This window comes from Coloeus monedula (assembly GCF_965178545.1).
Source record: "Coloeus monedula genome assembly, chromosome: 3".
Lineage (NCBI taxonomy): Eukaryota > Metazoa > Chordata > Aves > Passeriformes > Corvidae > Coloeus > Coloeus monedula.
This window is the reverse complement of record NC_138783.1, coordinates 117,735,172-117,756,530: the sequence shown is the minus strand read 5'-3', so window position 1 is coordinate 117,756,530 and position 21,359 is coordinate 117,735,172. Positions and strand designations below refer to the sequence as shown.

At 45.5% G+C, this 21,359-nt stretch overlaps 2 protein-coding genes across 2 annotated transcripts; one reads left to right on the top strand and one right to left on the bottom strand.

Moving 5' to 3' along the window:
• Positions 1-4,926: 4,926 nt before the first annotated feature.
• On the bottom strand, positions 4,927-12,465 carry SETD4 (SET domain containing 4). The gene is made up of 11 exons (XM_082279343.1): positions 12,418-12,465; positions 11,421-11,524; positions 10,887-10,982; positions 10,049-10,086; positions 9,760-9,848; positions 8,694-9,123; positions 7,643-7,817; positions 7,067-7,148; positions 6,738-6,818; positions 5,446-5,569; positions 4,927-5,186 (listed from the first exon to the last, which is right to left on the bottom strand). The coding sequence occupies exons 2-11, from the start codon at positions 11,488-11,490 to the stop codon at positions 5,052-5,054; spliced, it is 1,320 nt and encodes a 439-aa protein (XP_082135469.1). The 5' UTR covers positions 11,491-11,524; positions 12,418-12,465; the 3' UTR covers positions 4,927-5,051.
• Positions 12,466-12,499: 34 nt separating this feature from the next.
• On the top strand, positions 12,500-18,882 carry LOC309570710 (carbonyl reductase [NADPH] 1-like). Its single transcript, XM_082277713.1, has 4 exons — positions 12,500-12,634; positions 13,735-14,054; positions 16,640-16,747; positions 17,568-18,882. Exons 2-4 carry the CDS (start codon positions 13,769-13,771, stop codon positions 18,002-18,004), a joined length of 831 nt encoding a protein of 276 aa, XP_082133839.1. The 5' UTR covers positions 12,500-12,634; positions 13,735-13,768; the 3' UTR covers positions 18,005-18,882.
• The last annotated feature ends 2,477 nt before the right edge of the window (positions 18,883-21,359 follow it).

The window sequence follows — 21,359 nt, the reverse complement described above, 5'->3', positions numbered from 1 at the left end:
GCCTCTTCCTCCCAAGGGGAGCAGCATCTTTTTCTAACTAACACAACCCACCAGCAGCAGCTGCTTTGTGAATTATCCAAGGAACGCTCCCATTCCCCCCTCCTTGACATTCAACAGTTGCGTCTTGTTCTTGACTTAGATCCAACTCTTGAACCATTGGGGAAAGCAGGGGGGAAGCTCCAGAGAATGTGGGTGCATTAAGAACATTTTTCACACTGTTTCAGTTTGCAAGGGTCTGGGGTTTCTTGGTTTCACAATCCTCTGCTCATTTTCTCCGACAAAAACATTTTATTTGGAAATTAGGAATGTTTAACCATTTGGTTTTTCAGTGTTGCTTCTCTTCTCTTTGTTTTTCTGGCTCTCCACAACTCCATGACCAATTTTTCTTGTGGAAGGTGTCCCTGCCTGTGGCAAGGGGTGGAACTGGATGGTCTTTAAGGTCCCTTCCAACCCAAAAAATCCTGGGATTCTGGGATACACTGATATAACAGAAGACTGGAATGGGAAATGAGAGATTTCCCACCTGGGTTCTGTGTTCATCTCCATCTGTGCATGGAGCAGTGACACACCCAGATGGACCAGTATGACAAAAAAGGCTCCATCACTGCCAAAAAAATGCCAAAAGGTCCCTCCTGATCCCTCCCTAACATCCTCTGCAGGCCATCCCACCCCCTCCAAGCATCTCTGTCCATGCAGAGCTCATCTCGTGGGAAGGACACACAAATTCCCTGTCAGTTCCATCCCTCTCCATGCAGAGCTCATCTTGTGGGAAGGACACACAAATTCCCTGTCAGTTCCATCCCTCTCCATGCAGAGCTCATCTCGTGGGAAGGATGCACAAATTCCCTGCAATTCCTTGTTGGCTGCTTCTGGACAAGCTCTGGATGCCAGCCCAGGCAGGCTGGTACAGCCAGGAGTGGCACCAGCCTCCTGCTGGGAGTGTCCCTTGTCCCCTCACCACTGCCTGCCAAGGGTCACAAGGGCCAAGCTGCCCCTGCCAGCTCCTGCCAGAGCAGCCCCAGCAGGAGGGAGCTCTAAAATAACACATCCAGAGCCTCTGGAATGTGTCTGCAAGGGATGCAGAGCTCAGCTGATGATTCCCCCAGCCCAGCTCCAGCATCATGGAATCATGGAATGTTTGGGTGGGAAGGGACCTTAAAGATCATCCAGTGCCACCCCTGCAATTGGGACACCTCTCAATGTCCCAGGCTGCTCCCAGCCCCAATGTCCAGCCTGGCCTTGGGCACTGCCAGGGATCCAGGGGCAGCCCCAGCTGCTCTGGGAATTCCATCCCAGCCCCTGCCCACCCTCCCAGGGAACAATTCCTTCCCAATATCCCATCTATCCCTGATATCTGGCAGTTCGAAGCCATTCCCCCTCGTCCTGTCACTCCATCCCTTGGAAATTGTTTCTCTCTATCTTTCTTTCAGCTCCTTTAGGTCCTGGAAGGCCACAATGAGGTCACCCCAAAGTTTCTCTTCTCCAAAATCACCCCAGTCAGAGGAAGTATTTCAATGTGCTCCATCAAAGGACATTATTGAAAGGGATCTGTGCCAAAGATCCATCTGGCCCCGAATTCTGAAGGAATAAAACACAGGAGCAGACCCTTCTCCACTGCAATCCCACTGATTAAAGCAGCAGAGTGGAGTTCATAGAATCACAGAATCATCGAGGTTGGAAAAGACCTTCAAGATCATCCAGGCCAATGATTTGAACTCTGTGTTGAGTGACAGTTCCAAAGGGAATGATTAAAGCTGAGAGAGGAACAACTCCAACAAAGTTAAAAACCAATAAAACTGAGAGAAGATAAAAGACTACAAAGCTTCAAGTTTCACTTGGAAGCAGCAGAAAGAAAATGACATTTTCAACTATTTTTCTCAATTCGGTTATGGTTTATCACTGATGACAATACTTTTTACTGTTAAAAACATAATACAGTAAATAGGATTATAATTGGATGTGGATATCCTGTAATTTCTTATTCCTCTGCAGTACAGCTGCATCATCTAGTGGAGAGCACAGAGATTGCACTGGTTTTGTATTTTATACAACGAACTTGGGATTAATTATCTTTGGTTTTCCCCTGAATACACTTCACTGCAATGCCTTCTACTAATTCTGGAATTATAGATATTCACCAGAACTTACAGTAGAATGCGTTGCAAATGTAATTTTTTCTTTCCATTTATGGAATGGTTTAAGTTGGAAGGGACATTAAAAATTATTCCACCCCCTGCCATGGGCAGGGACACCTCCCACTGTGCCAGGCTGCTCCAAGCCCCAATGTCCAGCCTGGCCTTGGGCACTGCCAGGGATCCAGGGGCAGCCCCAGCTGCTCTGAGAAACCTGATCCTGTTAAGTGTTTAAAGAAACCCATAAAGTTTTGTTGGGATATTTCCCTGTGTCCCAGAGTTCATTTAATCCATCACAAGAGTCAGATACTCTGAATGCAAACAAACTCTTCAAATTCTGCCCAAGTGTGGCACTTTTTGGGCAACAACATTTTTGAAAGTCCTTTTCTTTGGGAATGTCATCTTGGCAATGTTTTCAGGGTTTATTTAAAAGCTTTAAGTATCGGGCTATGAAGTTGATACTCCCTTATCTCGTCCCAAACCAGACAGGCCTGGAGGCACTCAGCAGTGCTGGATGAGCTCCACAAATTACAGAAGAAAACTCTAAACTGGGAGCCACTTTCTGCAGAAGATCAAAGAAAATCCATGTTGTATTTACACAAATTGATGCAGCAAAGATATTGTCAGGAGGTTTGGTGTTTCTCATTTTTCAGTGACTTCAGTGACTGCATTAAATCAACACCTCTCTTAAAAAATAAAAAATCAAGCTGTGCTGTTTCTGCCTAGAGCTCTTATCACAAGAAATCAGGTGGCTCTTATTACCCTTAGCAAACCCAGTGTCTTTGCTGCAGCCACTGAGCATTCCCACTTTAGCTCTCCTTGAATCACAGAATCACCAAGGTGGGCAGAGCCCTCCAGGATCACCCAGTGCCACCCCAGCAGCACCAGCAGCACCCCAAAGCCTGTCCCCAAGGGCCACATCCAGACTCCTCCTGAGCACTCCCAGAGACAGTGACTCCACCACTCCCTGGGCACCTCATCCCAAGGCCTCACCACTCTGGCAGGGAAAAATTGTTTCCAGTCTCCAACCTGAGCCTCCCCTGGTGCCATTGGAGGCCATTTCCTCTCCTCCTTTCCCTTGGCACACGGCAGCAGAGCCCGACCCCCCCTCACTGCCCCTCCTGGCAGGGACTTGTGGGGAGCAGTGAGGTCCCCCCTGAGCCTCCTCTGCTCCAGGCTGAGCCCCTTTCCCAGCTCCCTCAGCTGCTCCTCCCAGGATGGATTTTCCAGCCCCTCCCCAGCTTTGTTGCCTCTCTCTGGCCACGCTCCAACCCCTCAATGTCATTTTTGTGCAACACTGCACAAGCTGGAAGAGAATCCAACTCCCTGCCCTGTTTGTGTCACTCCTGGGCAGAAGCTGAGTTTATTCCCACTCTTGCTCAGATTTGCAGGTTCAATCTGAAAGGGAAGTTATACAAAGAGGGAAATCAAGCATTTTTTCCCACAGTAAGATCCCAGCTAAATCCCTTCTCAGGGAACAGAGAGGCAGAGTCAAATGTTAACAGCACATCAGTGAGGAGATCTGTTTGCAGCTCACAGTAGGGGCTGAGAGGGACAATTTTCACTCTGAAAACTTAATTTAATGTCCTGTAAAACAGGTGGAGAGCACTCCCAGGGCTGCTGCTTCCTCAGGCACCTCAGCTCCCAGCCCACCTTCGGATGCCCTGTCTTGCACATACTTTAGTTTGAGTCAAAAAAGTTTAAGCTTAAATTTAAGTTTAAGGTATATTTTTATAGATACACATAAACTGCTGGGCTCTGCCTTCTTTTCTGCACTTCCAGATCCCCTTCCTGCTCTCCCTGGAGGGTGTGTAGGAGTTCCAGGAGCAGAGCTCATATCCAAAACCACCTGGAATAAATGTGGAGCCCCCAGTAAAAGCAAACAAACTTCTGTCAAACTCATATTCACCTCACCAGACACATTGTACAGGAGCTGGTCTTATGAAATAACCATCTCCAGGAAAAAAAAGAAACCAACCAAACATCCTTATCTCCTTTACCTCTGGCATCATTTTGTTATAAAATTATAAAATTAGAAACACAGCTGGTGTTAGAGAATGAAGAAGGGTTTCTTAGAGGAAGGCAGGAGGTCAAACAGTCGCAGGGGCCGAGCCCCTCTTTGCTGTTGCCAGTCAGTGGCACAGAAGGACCTTGAGGCAAACTGGTGAGAATTCCCTACAGTACAGCATTCCCAAATCCAATGGAATCTCAGGAGGCACTTCAGAGCCAGAGAATCCCAGAATTGTTAAGGCTGGAAAAGACTTTAAGCTCAAAATTCAACCAGCATCACCACCATGGTCACCATTAAACCAAGTCCTCAATGCCACATCCACATTTTTGAACACTTCCAGGGATGGTGACTCCTCACTGGGTATCCTATCCCAGTGTTTTACAACCCTTTCCATGAAAAAATAGTTCCTGATATCCAAGCTAAACTGACCAGGACTTAATGGGACTGATTAGAGTGTAAAATATGGTGGTAAGTGACTTAAAAATATAATTAAGGCAAATCTGAAGGTAAATTGGCCCCAAGGATGTAAGAAATGGAGTTTCCAGCTCCAGCAAGGATTTCAGAAAAATAAAATGGAGAAGTCTTGTAGAAAATGAAGTAATATATTTATAAAAATAAGCACTTTTTAAAACCACATCATGGAAAATAATCACAACACAACCACAACTACAAAGGAAGCTTCTGCAGCTTAAATATGCCCTGAAATGACTTTAAAAATTCTCTTTTCTCCAAACCACACAAGGAGCTCGAGTGCTTCACTTCAGCAGAACCTTTTGTGTGAATGTCAGCAAAGAACAAAATTATTCTGATGAATTTTTAAATTATTCTTTGCTGCTCAGGTCCATTAAAAGAGTAATAATCTGGCAATAATCCCAGACCAATTACAGCTGTCACAAGTCCAGAGGGGCTCAAGCTGTTGCCAAATTCAAGTTGCAAAGAATCTCAGCTGATTTTTGAAGGATCTTGAGGTCTTCTGAGCGCAGCATTTCCACCAAAGCCAGGTGGGTTTTGAGGTTCTCTTTGTCTTTTTTCAATTGGGAAATCTGGGGTTTAGACAAATGGGATGAAAGGATTAAAAATTGAGATTATTTAATAGGATATGAAGAGAAAATTTGTGGAAATCTCTAAGGATTTCATTAATTATGTTAAAATAGTGGGGGTTTTAAATTCCACAAGAGAAACTTTAGTAGTAAAAAAGGGGAAAAAAAGGGGGAAAGGGAAAAATCATCACAGTTCTCACCCAGAAAATGACATTGTTATGATGGAGAAAGGAATCTGAGCTCCCTTGTTTTTCCAGATTACCTGGAGAAGGACATGCTGGGTCTCCTCTATTAAAAAATGACAAATTTTTGCTGCTGTGTCCAGAGCCTGCTGTTCATTCCTGGCTGAAGTGACATCACCAAGCAGGGTCCTCCTCCAGCAGGCACTGGAACCAGAATGTTTAAACAACACAGAATTATTTGCTGCACTCCCCAGCTGGATGCCAAACGTGGTTCTGCTGCACTGCCCGTCACCTGGGCTCGTAACCTATCCCAGGGATTTATTTTTAGTTCTTCTATCAATTTATTCCACTCAGCAATGAACCTTCAAAGCACAAACAACTCTGAACAACCCTTTTTTCATTCATTTATTCCCTCCTTTCATTTATTCCAAGCAAAGTGCAGGTTACTATTTTCTATCTCTGATGTTTGAGGCCGATTTGCCATTTGGAATAAATGTTCCAACTGCACTGACAGTCGCTGAAGATGAATTTGAGCAGCTTCCTTGGCCCTGGAATTCCAGCCTGTGGAACACATGACTCAAGGAAATCAAGGCAGGTTAAGAGCATTTAAAATTTCATCAAACCAACAGGAAAAAGGCCTAGAGTCTGAACCTTGAAGGAATATCTGAGGCTTGAAATAGAAAGGGAAAACAATGGGAGTGTGGTTATTAATACAAGAAAGAAAAACACCAAAGCAGCAATAGGGGAGTGACTTCACAGTGAATGGTGTTTTCTGCCTTTCTTCTTCTCACTTCTCACCTGGGGTCAATAAAACAGACACAGGAGACCCAAAAATTGTCCCAGTATGTCCCACACAGCCAGCAGAGAGCAAGAGTGAAGGGAAACAGAAAATATTGAAGGGTCTGGAAAACACATCCTGGCAGGAGCAGCTGAGGGAGCTGGGAAAGGGGCTCAGCCTGGAGCAGAGGAGGCTCAGGGGGGACCTCACTGCTCCCCACAAGTCCCTGCCAGGAGGGGCAGTGAGGGGTTGAGCTCTTTGGCCATGTCTCAGGTGAAAGGACGAGAGAAAATGGCCTTGAGTTGTACCAGGGGAGGCTCAGGTTGGAGATTGGAAACAATTTTTCCCTGCCAGAGTGGTGAGGCCTTGGGATGAGGTGCCCAGGGAGTGCTGGAGTCACTGTCTCTGGGAGTGCTCAGGAGGAGTCTGGATGTGGCCCTTGGGGACAGGCTTTGGGGTGCTGCTGGTGCTGCTGGGGTGGCACTGGGTGATCCTGGGGGGCTCTGCCCACCTTGGAAGAGCCTTGGTGATTCCATGAAATAAAAGCAAATGGCACCTGCACATGCACCAAATATTCAGGGTGCTACAACTTACAATTCATCTGCTCCCAGACTCAACACCTTGAGGGCTGTGAGGAGTCTCCAGGATGGTCCATCCCATCCAAAAGTCAGGTTCCTACAAAGTCAAAGTGATGAGATGAAGAGAAGGTGAGCCTTAGAGTGGTAGTTTTCTTCCTGAGACATGCCAGCCATGGAAGATCTCCAGCTTTGATGGTGGTGTTTACAACTGCTCTCACAAGCAGTGAGTTTGCTAAAAACCAAATTTTTTTTTTTTTATTGGATTTTGATACTAGAAGCAAAATCTGACTCCCAGAAAACCTGAATAAAAATCTCACCAGGAAACAAAGAAATTCAGATACCTACTCTAGGAAATCATGATCCTTTAGAATGGCAACTTTGGCCTTTCTCTGCTTGTCCAGTGGTGAGAAATATTTGAGGAGAGTTTCTGCAGAAAAATACAGTTTAAATATTTAAATTTAAATTGTATGTAAAAGAAACCACAACTATCAATTCTGAAATTACATTCCAACTATATTTTTCATGTAGGACTAAGATCAAAACCTGTTAAATTCTGGTGAACTTTCCAGAATTCTCAAAAGCTAACAGCAATCTCCAGGATTGTGTCCTTATAACAGAAATCCTGATTCAAACTGAAGTTAGGAACCACCCTCAGCAAGTTCAGCTTGTGGAGACCAGGATTTCAATCCTGAGGTCAAGGATGCAATCTAAGACATCCAGCTGGAATCTCTACACAGATGCTGTTTATAATCACAATTTTATAAAAGAAAATGTTAACAAAGAACATTTTTAATTAAAAAAAAATTAAATAATTAAACTCTATGCAAAGAGGTATCAAACCCTTTTCCACTCCTTGAGAATCTACATGCTCAGTTCTCTGTTATTGTGCCTTTCAATGTGCAGCCAGTCCATAAATCCAACCTGCTGAGACATAAACGCTGCTGTGAGGGTTATCCATGGTAACAAATCCATATTCCAGCAGCAGCCTCTGATTATCATGAGGTCCATAGCAGATAAAAACCTCCTGATATTTTTTGCACTGTGAATTTGTCCGAATTTCATAGCTCCTTGTCTGCTCGTTAAACGCAGCCTTGACCTTCAGGGAATGAAAAAGAAAAGGTTTTACTCTTGGCAGGGTGCAAAAGGAAACAAACCTTGAATTTTAAGACCCCAAGGGATTGAACTTCTTGTTCAATTGTGGGGACTTCTTGGAGAGGCCCCAAATGTGCAATCACAGCTGGTCCCATGCAGAGCTGGCCTCTCCGGTGCTGTCCCAGCTCTCCGTTGGCACACAGAGCCTGACAGAAGGTGGAACTGCTCTCTGCACTTCCCTCAGGCTGCTCTGAGGCTTCAGCCAGAGGTGAAGCAACACAGGGACCGTGGAACTTGGAATTCGTCTCAGGACAAGGAATTTGTCTTGCTTTTAGGAGCAGATCAGGGCTGTGTTTACAAATGGCTCTTCCCAAAACCCGCTCTGGATGCAAATCTCCCCCAGCCACTGTGGGCTCTCCCTGTACCTTGGCTTTGCTGCACAAACTGAAACATCGGAATTACAGAATCCCAGAATGTTTGGGTTGGAAAGAACCTTAAATATCCAGTGCCAACCCCTGCCATGGGCAGGGACACCTTCCACTGTGCCAGGCTGCTCCAAGCCCCAATGTCCAGCCTGGCCTTGGGCACTGCCAGGGATCCAGGGGCAGCCACAGCTGCTCTGGGAATTCCATCCCAGCCCCTCCCCACCCTCCCAGGGAACAATTCCTTCCCAATATCCCATCTAACCCTACCCTCTGGCATTTTGAAGCCATTCCCCCTCATCCTGGCACTCCAGTTCCTGAGGATCTGAGATATCTTTCCCCCTTCAAGATCTCTCCCTGACCTCCCCACACTCCTCATCCATCACAGAAATGCAGGTGGCATTGACAGAGTGCATTTACAGATCAAGAAATTTACTGATCTATTTTGAGTTTCTTACCTGAACATTTGGGCTGTGGTTTAGCAAATCTAAATATGGTGCCAATGCATAAACATCTGGCTCCAGGGAAAAACATTCCCTGTGTGGATGTTTCATGTAGATTGTCCTGGTATTTATAGTGCACCAAGCCCACTCCAAAGCGCTGTAGTTAAAAATAGTTCCTGTGTTCTCAACAAATAAAGGCTGCAGGGAAGAGAAGAAAGCTCTGGAAGATCTGAACAACTCTTGGATCATCATTTTTTGCTCCTGAGCCTTCTTTTTTAAGGGTTTTGGGAGAACATTTATTACATCATGGTCCAAACAAGCAGGGCAAGTGTAAGTTTTGGGTAGAACATCCAGGTAGGGCTTCCATGGAGATTTCTCCCCAGCGTGTTTCTCTGCTATCAAAAACGTGCACAGTGCCAGCAAAGGAGACACAGGGGGCTTCCATCTGTTGGAAAAAAATATAAAATAAATATAAAAGTAAAAATAAAAATAAATACCAACACAGCAGATTGGCAGAGGTGAGATGGGAAATGGACACAGCAGTGTTTCATCTCTCTCAGAGTTCTTTGGAAGTTATAAATAGCTTCTGTTTGAAACTTCTTTGTAGCTAATCTCCAAGACTTTTTTGGCTGATTTCAAAGGGGCAATAAAAGCTGGTTTGTAATAACAACTTCAAATTCACCCCTTGGGTTGGTTTTTTTAGGATACACTACAAGTATTCAATACCCAACATGGGGCTTTGTTCCAAACTTTCTAAAAGGCCATGGCTTTGCAGCCCCATTATATCTTCCTTCTCCTATTGAAGCTTACTCACAAATTCCCAAAAAAACCATTCCTAATTGATGTTTAGGTCCAAGCAGGCTCTGAGGCAACTCAAGCTCCAGTCTGTGCTCCCTCTCTCCAGCTCTGCCAAGCAGAAAGGGGATGCTCAGTGTCCAAACCTCTCCTGTGTGAGCATTCCACACCCACGAAATGCTGGCACCACTCAGGAGATTCAGTTCGAAGCTCCCGCACCCCTTCAGATGATTCATTACTCCTGAACAACCCCCACCAAAGGCCATCAAGTGTCATTGTCACTTACTTCACAATGTATCCTCCCAAGCAGCTGCTGAGGACAGTGCCCGTGGTGAGCAAACACTTCTCAGGCAATGAAATAACCAGATCTCCTGCCTTTGAGGGAGGAGAATAAAAAAATCACACACAAGGAATAGTAAAAATCAAGTGGGGACTGGTGGTTTCACATTATGGCTGCAACAATCTAAAAGTCAGAAATTACACTCACTACAGAATTCTGAGCTTTGCTTGCTGCAAAAACCATTAAATGTCAAAAAAATCTGAAGAGCTCCTGCATCAGAACCAACATCACTCACCTGAAGAGCTTTTGTTGCCATCAACCCTCTTCCTGTCCCTGAAGAAGAGGGAACAAAGAGCAGGAGTAAATAAAGGTATACATGGAAAATCAGCAGTCGGTGATCAGGTCAGCAAGGAAAAGCTCCAAAGGAGCAGACATTATGTCTTACAAAACATAAATCCAATTATGGACTGTTCCAGAGATATACCTCATTTCTTTTTCCTCCAGTTCTCTTTATTTTTCAGGATCTTTTCCCTGCATCTCCTGCAGCATTTGCTGTCCAGTTCTAGCAATTATTTGACTTTTTTCTTCCTCCCAGTTATAGCAATTATTCAACTTCTTTTTCTCAATTTTTTCCTCAAACACATCTTTCATCACCAGCTGCAGCTCTTGGTGTCAGATTTCTAACTAAACTTTAGGATTTCTAGTCACAATATTTTTCTCTGATCCATTCTATTCTTGATATCTCTGTCTATAATATTACAAAATGTTTTAAATATAACCTACATAAAGAGAAAAAATATAAGTATAAATCTTTATTGTAAGCATTACTAAGTGAACCTCAGCTCTCTGCTGAACTTGCCTAGGGAAAAAAAGATGAGCAAGTTACAACGAGGTTAAATTCCAATACTGGAAACTCCTTTATTCTTTAAAACTGTATTATTAACACTTGAAATTTTGGCTTTTTCAGGCCTCCATATCTACTTTTTAATGTTAAATTGACATTCCAAAAACCCTTAAAAGAGTAACTGGCTTTTTTTCCAGATGCCAGCCAGGTGCATAGTTCAGAATGAAAGCAGGAATCCAAAATTCTTAGACAAATCAGAAATTTGTACGATCAATAATTAAAGCATTACCCCAGAACTCTGCTGGCCTTAAATTAGTGCCTTCAAATCCTCTCTCTTTTAGCCATTTCTGAAGTTTAATGTATTCCAGCTTGTGACTGCAGTTGACTAAAAATAGGAAGAAAAATTAATGCTATTAAAGAGCATTCTGTTGGAAAATAAAAGAAATAGAAACATTTTACTCTATAGTCAGAAAAACTGTATTTTGGACATTTTAGAGCATAATAGAATAGCAAGAAAGGCTCCCATTGAACGAAACAAATTCTAGGCCTCTGGGAGTTCTCAGAACTGTGTGAGTTATTCAGCATATCGAAGGAATTTTAGAATAATGTAATATTTGCCATTAGGCAGAAAAGAGAGCTCAGAAAATTCACCGTGCTCTGCTTGGGACTGCAAAGCAATGCCAGAACATTTGTATGCAAAAAAAGGTAACATTTATGGATATATTTTTCCAAGCACAAAAGCTTTTGACAAATATAAATAATAAAATGACACCTTGAGAAACAATTGGTTATTTTATTATTTAACTCCCAGGGATGAGGATACCTCCATCCATAAAACTCTTCATGTGTTTTCTTCTTCTTTTTCGACCTGTTCGACCTCTACTTTTCTTCATATTAGGCAACAGATTTTGCCTTTTTTAAGACAACCTGAATTTAAAAAAAAAAAAAATCAAAAAATAAATTATTTAGAAACATTTGAAGTCACTTTCAAATTTCTTACTGTGAGGGTGGGCACAGGGTGTGCCCTGGCACAGGGTGCCCAGAGCAGCTGGGGCTGCCCCTGGATCCCTGGCAGTGCCCAAGGCCAGGCTGGACATTGGGGCTGGGAGCAGCCTGGCACAGTGGGAGGTGTCCCTGCCCATGCAACTGGATGGGATGGGGTGATATTTCATAGACTCATGGAATATCCTGAGTTGGAAAGGATCCACAAGGATCACCCAGTCCCACCCCTGATCCCGCCCAGACCCCCCAACAATCCCAGCCTGGGCATCCCTGGCAGCGCTGTCCAAACGCTCCTGGAGCTCTGGCAGCTTCGGGGCCGTGCCCATTCCCTGGGGAGCCTGGGCAGTGCCCAGCACCTTCTGGGAAAAGAGTATTTCCCCGATCTCCTTCCTCTTGCCAAAACTGCCCTGAACTGAACCTCAAAGCGCAGCTTTTCCCTGCCATGAGGGTCTCAGGAAACCGGCGTCACGCACGAGCGTTCGGGCTTCTCCAGCGGTGGGGCCTCCACTCCACTCCATCCCATTCCATTAGGTTGAAAAGACCTCAGAGATCATCGAGTCCAAACCCCATCCCATCCCACCCTCAGAAGTGGGAATCCTGTGCTATCCAGACCCCCATTCCCGGCTTAGCACAAACGCCCGGGACTGGAGAGAGAGAAACGGCCCCGGCAGCGCTGCGAGAGCGGGAACTTCCTGAGGGACTGCCCGTGCCCCGCGCACCCTCCCCGGGACACCCAACCGCATCCTCCCCTGCGAGCCCAGATTATGAATCCCGAGTCTCTCCCTGGCTGGAAGTGCTGCCCGGTGTTCCAAACCCACCAGCCGGAGGGGACACAAGCACCGACATTCCCTCGCCGTCTCTTTCCACGACTCCCCGCCCGCTCTCCCGCCCCTGAGGCGGAGCTGCCCCGCCATCTTAGGGGCGTCCCCGTTTCCTTCCCCCGTGGTTTGGAAGTGTCCGTGCTTTGGGAATAACGTGTCCTGTCTTCGCTGTGTGCAGCCGAGGGACGAGGGAGAGGCCCCCGCGGTGCTAGAGGTGGGTGATGGGATGCTGGATGTCCCCCCGGACCCTTCGCCCCCGCGTCCCCCTCAGGGAGTTGGGGTTCATGGCGGCCCGCAGGTTCCCTCCCCGTGAGGGGGACAAGTGGGGACTGAAGGAGACTTGCGGTGAGGTTGGAAGAGGGCTCCTGACTTTGAGAAGTCATTCCGGACCTACTAGAAGTGTTATATCCTCGCTGGATGCCTGCTTAGGGTTACAAGTAAATATGGAAGAGATACGGCAGTGATGCCAAAAGGGAACAAGCCCAGTGTTTAAACTTGCTTTATGGGGGGAAATGCAGCTTCTTTAAATGCACTATATCTGTTAGAAAAGCAGCAAGCAGGTTTTCCTGATGGTGTGTTACACAACGAACCATTGTAGTCAGCCTGTGGGGCTGCTGCTTCCCCCAGAAAAGGCTGTAATTGCTCCTCCTTCCTGGCACTGGAAGATAAAGCTACACCATCCCTTTTTTTTTCATGGTTTGGGATCTTAAAGATAATCCAGTTCCAACCCTTGCCATGGATAGGGATACCTTGCACCACACCAGGTTGCTCGGGTTTTGGGCCTGAGTTTTTAAGTAAAACTTGAGCTGAACCAATTGAATATTCCTAAAAGATGGGAAGCCTTTCTCTGAGGTGTAAATGCAGAAGAACTGACTCCCACAAAAAGTTAATTTAGTACTAAAAATGAGTCATTAACGTTTTTTAGTCCAGATGTTTCTTTCTTCTTTTTTACCCATCACCAGCTGGCCTTTCTTCAGAACACTTAACACCAGATCTCTCTGTGAATACCTCGTGCTACCTTAGGAATTGACATGTCGTGCACAGGAATGTAGTTTCTTTCACATAATCCAAGGTGGAACTTGAAACAGTATTTTAAAGAAAAACCACTTGCCTAGGGAGGCTGTGGACTCCACGCCTCTGGAAGTGTTCAAGGCCAGGTTGAACGGGGCTTGGAGCTACCTGGGATAGTGGAAGGTGTCCCTGGCCATGAGATGATCTTTAAGATCCCTTCGAACCAAAACCATCCCATGATTCCAATTCCTTTTCAAACAGCCGTTTTGTCTGGCTGGCTGAATTTTTCTTTGCTGTTGGCAGTTCCTGGCACCTTGGCTCGCGTCCTGAGGGGACAATGTCTAGCGTGCAGGTGGCTGTGGTGACAGGGTCCAACAAAGGGATTGGCTTGGCCATCGTGCGGGCCCTGTGCAAGCAATTCCCAGGGGATGTGTACCTGACATCCCGGGATCCCGGCCGTGGCCAGGCTGCCGTGGCACAGCTCCAGCAGGAGGGGCTGCAGCCGCTCTTCCACCAGCTGGATATCGATGACCTGCAGAGCATCCGAGCGCTCCGGGACTTCCTGAAGGAGAAGTATGGAGGGCTCAATGTGCTGGTGAACAACGCAGGCATCGCTTTCAAAGGTAGGAAGTGCTCTGCTGGGATAGTCCTGTGTTCTGCCGAGCTGTGGGGAGAGGGCAGTGGGTGCAGCCAACGCTTCTGTGCCAGTGCTGTGCTGCATTTTCGCTTGGGCAAGCTTCCCATCTTAAGTATGATGTGAGAACAGTGTGCCAGGGGAGGTTCAGGTTGCACATCAGGAGGAATCTCTTCCTGGAAAGGGTGGTCAGGCCTTGGAAAGAGCTGCCCAGGGAGGTTTGGAGTGCCCATCCCTGGAGGTGTCCCAGGAAGGGCTGGAGGTGGCACTCAGTGCTCTGGGCTGGGGACAAGGTGGGCATCGGGCACAGCTGGGCACAGCTGGGCTGGGAGGGCTTTTCCAGCCATAATGATTCCGTGATTCTGTAAACATGCTTCCCTGGCAGGTTGTGTTTGTACCACATGGAAATATTGAGGCACGCAGGGCAGGTGAGCTGGGTTGGATTAATTGTCTCAGTGCCCAGGAGTTTCAGCAGGGCCATGGGAGCCCATCACCATTGGGAATATCAGCCCTGTGCCTCAGGGATCTGTGTTTTCTCTCTTCTCCACCCACATGCTTTGGTCTTTGCATTATCTGCTCAGGGACTCCAGCTGATAAAAAAGAACTTTTGTCCCACAGTGGCTTTTGTCATCTCGAACTTTCTCAGGCCATTCAGTCACCTCTAAACCAGTTCACCCAAATCCTGCTGTGCTGAGCAAGAATTTAACCCTTTCACCTTCCAGTGGGCAGAAAGGCTGGGAAAGTGAGAAAGACACAGCAGTTTCAAGGTGGAAGGATGCATTTCTGTTATGTGTATGAAATCCAGAATCATGTTAGTTCCAGAGTCTGGTTGATGGTTCTGTGGGGGGCATTGTGCCCCTGTGCCCCTGTGCCCAGGTGAGAGCCCACCTGCAGAGCTGCCCCAGCCCTGGGACCAGCACAGGGAGGACGTGGAGCTGCTGGAGAGAGGCCAGAGGAGGCAGCAGGATGAGCAGAGGGATGGAGCAGCTCTGCTGGGAGGAAAGGCTGCGAGAGCTGGGATTGTTCAGCCTGGAGAGGAGAAGCTCTGGGGTGACCTCAGTGTGGCCTTCCAAGAGGCAATGGATTCACACTGAAAGAGAGAAGGGAACTTCTCATGGAGTGGGAATGCAGTGATGTTCTGAAGCTCAGTCACTTTTTTGCCTGTTACTTTTTAGGGAAATGGCTTGTGTTCAAGATCAGCTTAATAGGGGGCAACTCTTAATAGAATTGTCTGAGCTTCAGGGTGTGCTCAGGAAAGATTCCAGCAGCAGTTACAGTATCACTTCCAGGTGTTTAGCCTAGAGGTTCCTCAAGCTGACAACAACTGAGTCAGCAGCGGGTCACACAATTTAGAATGTGATAAAGGATCCTCTCGTAACTGTTGCTGTTTAAGAATTTGCTGTGATGCTTCTCTCGTAGTTTTGTTTTAATTCTTGCTTCCCAGATCGGTGTTTCTACCCAAGCTTGCTTCTTGCCTCATCAAATTTCTGCTGCCATCCCAGAATTTATGCTTTCCTTTCTTTGTTGTAGCATTGTGAGCTATTGCAGTCTGTCCCAAGACTTGCCATTTGGCGAATCCCAAGATTCTTACCATTAAGTTTTGTTATTTTGGTTTTGTGCTGCACTTATCCAGCAAAGAACTTAATCCAACAAAACCCATTCCTGTATGAAATGGTGGTGGAGCTGTGATTGTCTTCTGGATAACCCTCTCTGGGAAGAGTTGTCTAATAAAGCTCCTCAAATCAAGTGTAGATGTTACAATATATCCTGTTAGACTCATGAGTGGGGTTTGAAGGTGGGGAAGTTCTCTCCCACAAGGAAGGGAGGGTATGGAAGCCAGAGTTTGGACTTCTGTAGGTTTTTGGTTCTCCTACTGCCGTAACCCCGGTCATGGGTCATGATCTGGCTTCAGGTGTGAGATTTAAATGCAAGTAAGTGATATGCAAGTGAGCATGAGTCATTAAACTGTGTTTTGCAATAAAAACCACATCACATAATAACCTGTTACTATTTCTCTTTTGAATTATCATGGGTTTGGAGACCAGTGAACACCTGCCCAGTCCAGGCAGGTGGCTCCATCCCTGCCCAGACAGAGCCTGGAGCAATGCTGGGACTTTAACTCTTGGTTCGCCCTCCAAGTGCAGGTGCTGAGCCCACAGCAATCCCTCCCCACTTGTGGTGGTGCCCAGCTGCCACTTCTGTGGGATGAAATCATCCCCTTCCAGAGCAGTTCCATGGCTTCCTTCCACTCACCTCAGCGAGCTCCTTTTCCTGGCTCCAATTCCCACATTTCACTTGTGATCTGTCACCTCAGGGGTGATTTGTGACACAAGTGTTGCTCACGTTTGGGGATGGTTGGGGATTTCTGTTAGTTTGGTCAGACTGCACCAAATCCTGCCTCTGCCTTCTTTGTAGAAGCTTTTCTTATACATTTTGATTCATCATATGCCCGTTTTCTAATTATTAAAAATGCTAACTAAGGTAGACTTTTGGGGTTTGGTAACTTCTATTCAAACAGTGTTACAATTCTGATTTTTGTTATTTTTTCCCATTCCTCCCACCTCTTATGGCCAGTTCATGACACAACTCCATTTGCAGTCCAGGCTGAGGTTACACTGAAGACAAACTTTTTTGGAACCAGGAATGTTTGCACAGAATTGTTACCTCTTATGAAGCCTTATGGTAAGTGAAACAAAGCAAGTAAAGAAATAGTTTTGAGGGAATTTTGGCCCTTTTAAATGGGAAATTCTGTCCAGTCTCAGGCACTGCACCAGTGTTTTGGAGTTTGATGTGGTGCTGTGATGTGTTTGCTGCTATAAATAAAATATGTCTCTCCTAACATTTAAATACATCGAGGTTTTCAAGAAAAAAAAAAAAAGTCAAGTAGATGAAAAACAAGTTGTTAGTTCCCAGGGAAGAAGGAAAAAAACAAAGCAAATGAATTTTGGGGAGAGAAGAAACAGTGCCAACATTGCAGTCTAGTCCTCTTGTACTAAAGTGAAGGATGACTGTGTTAATAAAGTCATTAACAGAAAGAACTAATTTTTGTGGTTTTTAAAATTAAATCCCCAAATTCACCACCAGAATGGCTGTGAAGTTGCAGGAAAGAGGGGAAACAGTGCAACATAATTTTGGAGATGACAAGTGATTTACTGATTCAGCTGACTTGTACCTCTTGCTGAAGTGCTGGGAGATAAATCCTTAAATTTGTGAATCTCTAGGTATTGTTCCTACTGTGAGTGTACCTACAGATTGTGAGGTTGTTTCCTGGAGGTTTAGCTGAAACTTTTGCAGATTTACACCTTAAATTACCCTCTGTAATGGAGTTTATTAGAAAGAAGAACATTGACTTAACTCTGATCTTACAGGAGCTCTGCAAAACAACCCACCAAATTATTTTACAGGTATTCACCTGAGGAGTGAATCCAGAACTGTAGAGCAGCTCCACTTCAGTGCTGGGCTTAAAATGTGTGAAAATAATCAGTTTTTATTCTCTTTTCAGGTCGAGTGGTGAATGTCTCCAGCATGGTGAGCAGCTCAGCCCTGGGAGGCTGCAGCCAAGAGCTCCAGCAGAAATTCCGCAGTGACACCATCACTGAGGAGGAGCTGGTGCAGCTCATGACCAAATTTGTAGAAGACACCAAGAAAAGTGTCCATGAGAAAGAGGGTTGGCCAAACACTGCCTATGGGGTGTCCAAAATTGGGGTCACGGTCTTGTCCAGGATCCAAGCCCGGTTGTTAAACGAGGAAAGGAAAGGTGACCACATCCTGCTCAATGCCTGCTGCCCTGGCTGGGTGAGGACAGACATGGCAGGTCCCAAAGCCACCAAGTCCCCAGATGAGGGGGCTGAGACCCCCGTTTATTTGGCCCTTTTGCCTTCCAATGCTGATGCTCCTCATGGCCAGTTTGTGAGTAACAAAACTGTCAGACCCTGGTGAGCTCAGGAAGGTGGGGGTGGAAAGGTGCCTGACATTGTTTTCCTGCTTTCACTCCTAATTCCATCATTGCCAGCCCTTTCCCCACTCCCCCTGGGATGGATCTCAGACATGGAGCTGGGATGAGGAAACAGGTGCCTTATCTCTCATCACAGTAGATCTTTCCAGGATCCAGAGCTGCTGCTTGAGGCTGCACAGGGTTTCCTAAAGATGATGGGGTTGTTTAGAGCTCCTGTGATCTGTCTGTGGGGGAGACTCAAGACCAGAATCACAGTTGTGCAGACATTCCTTACTATCAGAACTAAATGGAACTAGGTGAAAATAAAAAATAGCACTGATCCACCATTTATAGCCAAACATAATCAGTTGGTTTTATTAATATATCAAGAAATAATTTCTGATTTATATTCATCCAAGTGGCTTATTCTGGTAGTAAAAACTTAGAAAGTTTGAAAATATATTTTCATTTTTTGCAGCTAAGTTTGTGGCTGGAATTTGTGATGTCTGCCCTGGATACAGAGAGAATAAACTACAGACCTGACACAACAAAGTGTTCCTCAGTTCCTTTATTGCACAGCCAATTTCCTTAATAAATTCTGGATTAAGTGCTCTCTACATAGCAGGAGAAAGAACTGTAAGTGATGTGGAGAGCTCTACATTTGCTTTAAATGCTGCTTATGGCCTTTCACATGCTCAGAGTTGAAAAATTACCTCTTCTGAGGCTGAAGGAGCTGGAAACAATTGTGCATAAAGCTGTTGTTAGTAATGACAAATCAATAATGGGCTTGTTAATTGTTAATCAGGAGTCAGGAAGGCGATGCCAGAGAGCCTCACCTGACTGGGTTTGACATTAGCCTCCCCCAGAACAGGTTGGATTGGGAAGCCTTGGAATGGAAATAAACATTGGAAATTAATATTGTGTGGGGTTATTAATTGCTTATCAGCACAGAACAAAGGGTGGTTATAAGTTGTTTTTTTAAGCATACAGGAGCATTGTTTTTGTGAAGAATTACCTCATCAGTCATGCCCCAGAGCTCCTTGAAGGGAAGGCCTAAAGTTCTCATGGTGATCTATTCTCTGGGAAGAAAAAAAATCAGAGGCCTTGGGTTTAGGGGAAAAATTATAGAATCTGTGTAAAGTTTTGGCTGCTACAATGTAACTCAACCCTCCTGCTGTGCCACAGAAAAAAAACCCAGTCTGTGTGTGCCCTCCCAGTTGTGCTACTGGGATCTCGGCAAAACACAACGTGGCTCTTGGATTTAGTCAGAGCTTTAAGAGACTTAATCCAGCAGTGGGGAATCCTGCCTAATTCTTCTTCCCTCAAATGCAGCCTGAGTCACTGAGCTTCAGAAGCTGTGTGTCCATCTGCTTGGCATCTCCAAACATTCCAAACACACTTTGTTTCATGCAAGGACCAGAGTGGAAGAGTCCTTGACCACAGCCAGGTAATATCCAGTGCTAAACACAAATTAGTTTCTAAGTATCCCCTGTGATCTGTAAAGCTCCAGCTTAAGTCTAACTCAGGATCTGCTTTGTTGGTTTGGGTTTTGTTTTAGTGTGAGTCAAATTCTAGGTTTAGGATCTGCTTTGTTGGTTTGGGTTTTGTTTTAGTGTGAGCCAAATTCTAGGTTTGCAAGTTTTACAAAAGGTGTTAAATTCATCCTGGAGAGTTTTGTTGAGCTGTAAAACTTCTCTTAGAATGCAGCCTGGAGAAGAGAAGGCTCAGGGGGTGACCTCAGAGCAGCTTTTTAGTGTCTAAAGGGGCTACAGGGGAACTGGAGAGGGACTTCCCATAGGGACATGGGGTCAGAACAAGGGGGAATGGCCTGAATTGGAAAGAGAGCAGGTTTTGATTGGATATTGGGAAGAAATTCTTTATGTGAGGGTGGTGAGGCCCTGGCACAGGTTGCCTAGAGAGGTTATAGACTCCCCATCCCTGGGGATGGATGGGGCTTGGAGCAGCCTGGGACAGTGGAAGGTGTCCCTGCCCATGGCAGGGGGTGCCACTGGGTGATCTTTAAGGTCCCTTCCATCCCAAACCATTCTGTGACAGTTCTGTGCATTTCAAATTCTTAAATTAAGCTCTTTGTTAAACCAACTTCCTCTGTGTCAGGATGAGGAAGCAAAGTGGGAGGTGGTGGCTGGGGAGTCACTGTCATCTCTCATGGAGGTGTTGATGATAAACAACTTCCCGTGGGATGAGCAGAAGGAAGGACAGGGGACAATGTTTTCCCCACCTTTGCAGCTGTGGTGTGGGACTCCGGGAAGGAGAAGCAGCTGTTGGAGATGGGAACAAGAGGCAGAACATATTGGTCAGGAAGGAGCGTGTCCAGGAGGAGCTGCACCCATTCCCTGCTGCCCCTAGAAGAGGGAATGTGCCCTAGGAAGAGAGCTGGGACAGGGCAGAGTGCCAGGGGGGGGCTGTTTGCTGGCAGCAGGCTCAAGCCAGACTGTGCCAGGCTGGGGCTCTGCACAGGGCTTGCATTGTTCAACACAAATTTATCAATTATTTATTTTCTTTCTCTTTTTTTTAACTGCCTTCCTGCTTGTCTCCCAGCTCTGTTGTGTGGGAATTGTTTTGTTGCTCTCAGATTCTGGCAAACTTGCCGAGTGTCAAGTTTAAGGGTTAGGAAAGGATGAAATAATAATGAAATAATCACGGTCTGCACAAAACTTTTACACGTGATTTACTGGTCTTCTTTTCATGGCACGTCACTACCATTGAAGGAGAATCATGGATCACAGAATATTTGGGTTGGAAGGGACCTTAAAGATCATCCAGTCCCAGCCCCTGAGAAAATAACTGGAAACCATCCTAAGTAACACACCGTACTTTAGGACATAAATGTCATGTCTCAAGGAAATCACCAAAAATCCAAGTTCTTTGCTCAGTCAGGCACATGCTCAGAAGCTCTGACTTGCATTTCCAAGAATAATTCTAAAATGTAGGAATTGAACCTTGAATTCGTGCAGCTTAGAAAGATATTCCTAAAATCTAGTTAGGAAGGGGAAAGACAGGTATCAAGAAAATAAACCAGCATACTAATGTAACAGTTAATGCACTTATTGTACTTAATGTAATGTAACTTAATATTTAATGCGTTACTTAATACTTAATGTAACTTATCGGCGGTCCTTGCTGAAACAGTATCCATCCAAATCTGAACAGTTTCTCTTCTTTCACCTTGAATAACTAAATAAATGCATTTCCCTTGATTTTTTTCCCCCAGCTGCTTTGAACAACCACGATTTTCTGCCTGCATGTTAAAAAAAAAAAAAAAAAAAAAAAAAAAAAGAGGAAGAGGGAAGAGGGAAGAAAAAAAAGGGGAAGGGTAAAAGGGAGGGAAGAGGGGAAGAG

Bases quoted from the DNA above. Each gene is read 5' to 3' on its own strand.
- LOC309570710 (XM_082277713.1), top strand. From the start codon at position 13,769: ATGTCTAGCGTGCAGGTGGCTGTGGTGACAGGGTCCAACAAAGGGATT. The intron at 14,055-16,639 runs GTAGGAAGTGCT...TCTTATGGCCAG, and splicing joins CGCAGGCATCGCTTTCAAAG to TTCATGACACAACTCCATTT. The intron at 16,748-17,567 runs GTAAGTGAAACA...TTCTCTTTTCAG, and splicing joins ACCTCTTATGAAGCCTTATG to GTCGAGTGGTGAATGTCTCC.
- SETD4 (XM_082279343.1), bottom strand. From the start codon at position 11,490: ATGAAGAAAAGTAGAGGTCGAACAGGTCGAAAAAGAAGAAGAAAACAC. The intron at 9,124-9,759 runs GTAAGTGACAAT...TTTTTCCAACAG, and splicing joins TTGGGAGGATACATTGTGAA to ATGGAAGCCCCCTGTGTCTC. The intron at 7,818-8,693 runs GTAAGAAACTCA...CATTCCCTGAAG, and splicing joins ACCACAGCCCAAATGTTCAG to GTCAAGGCTGCGTTTAACGA.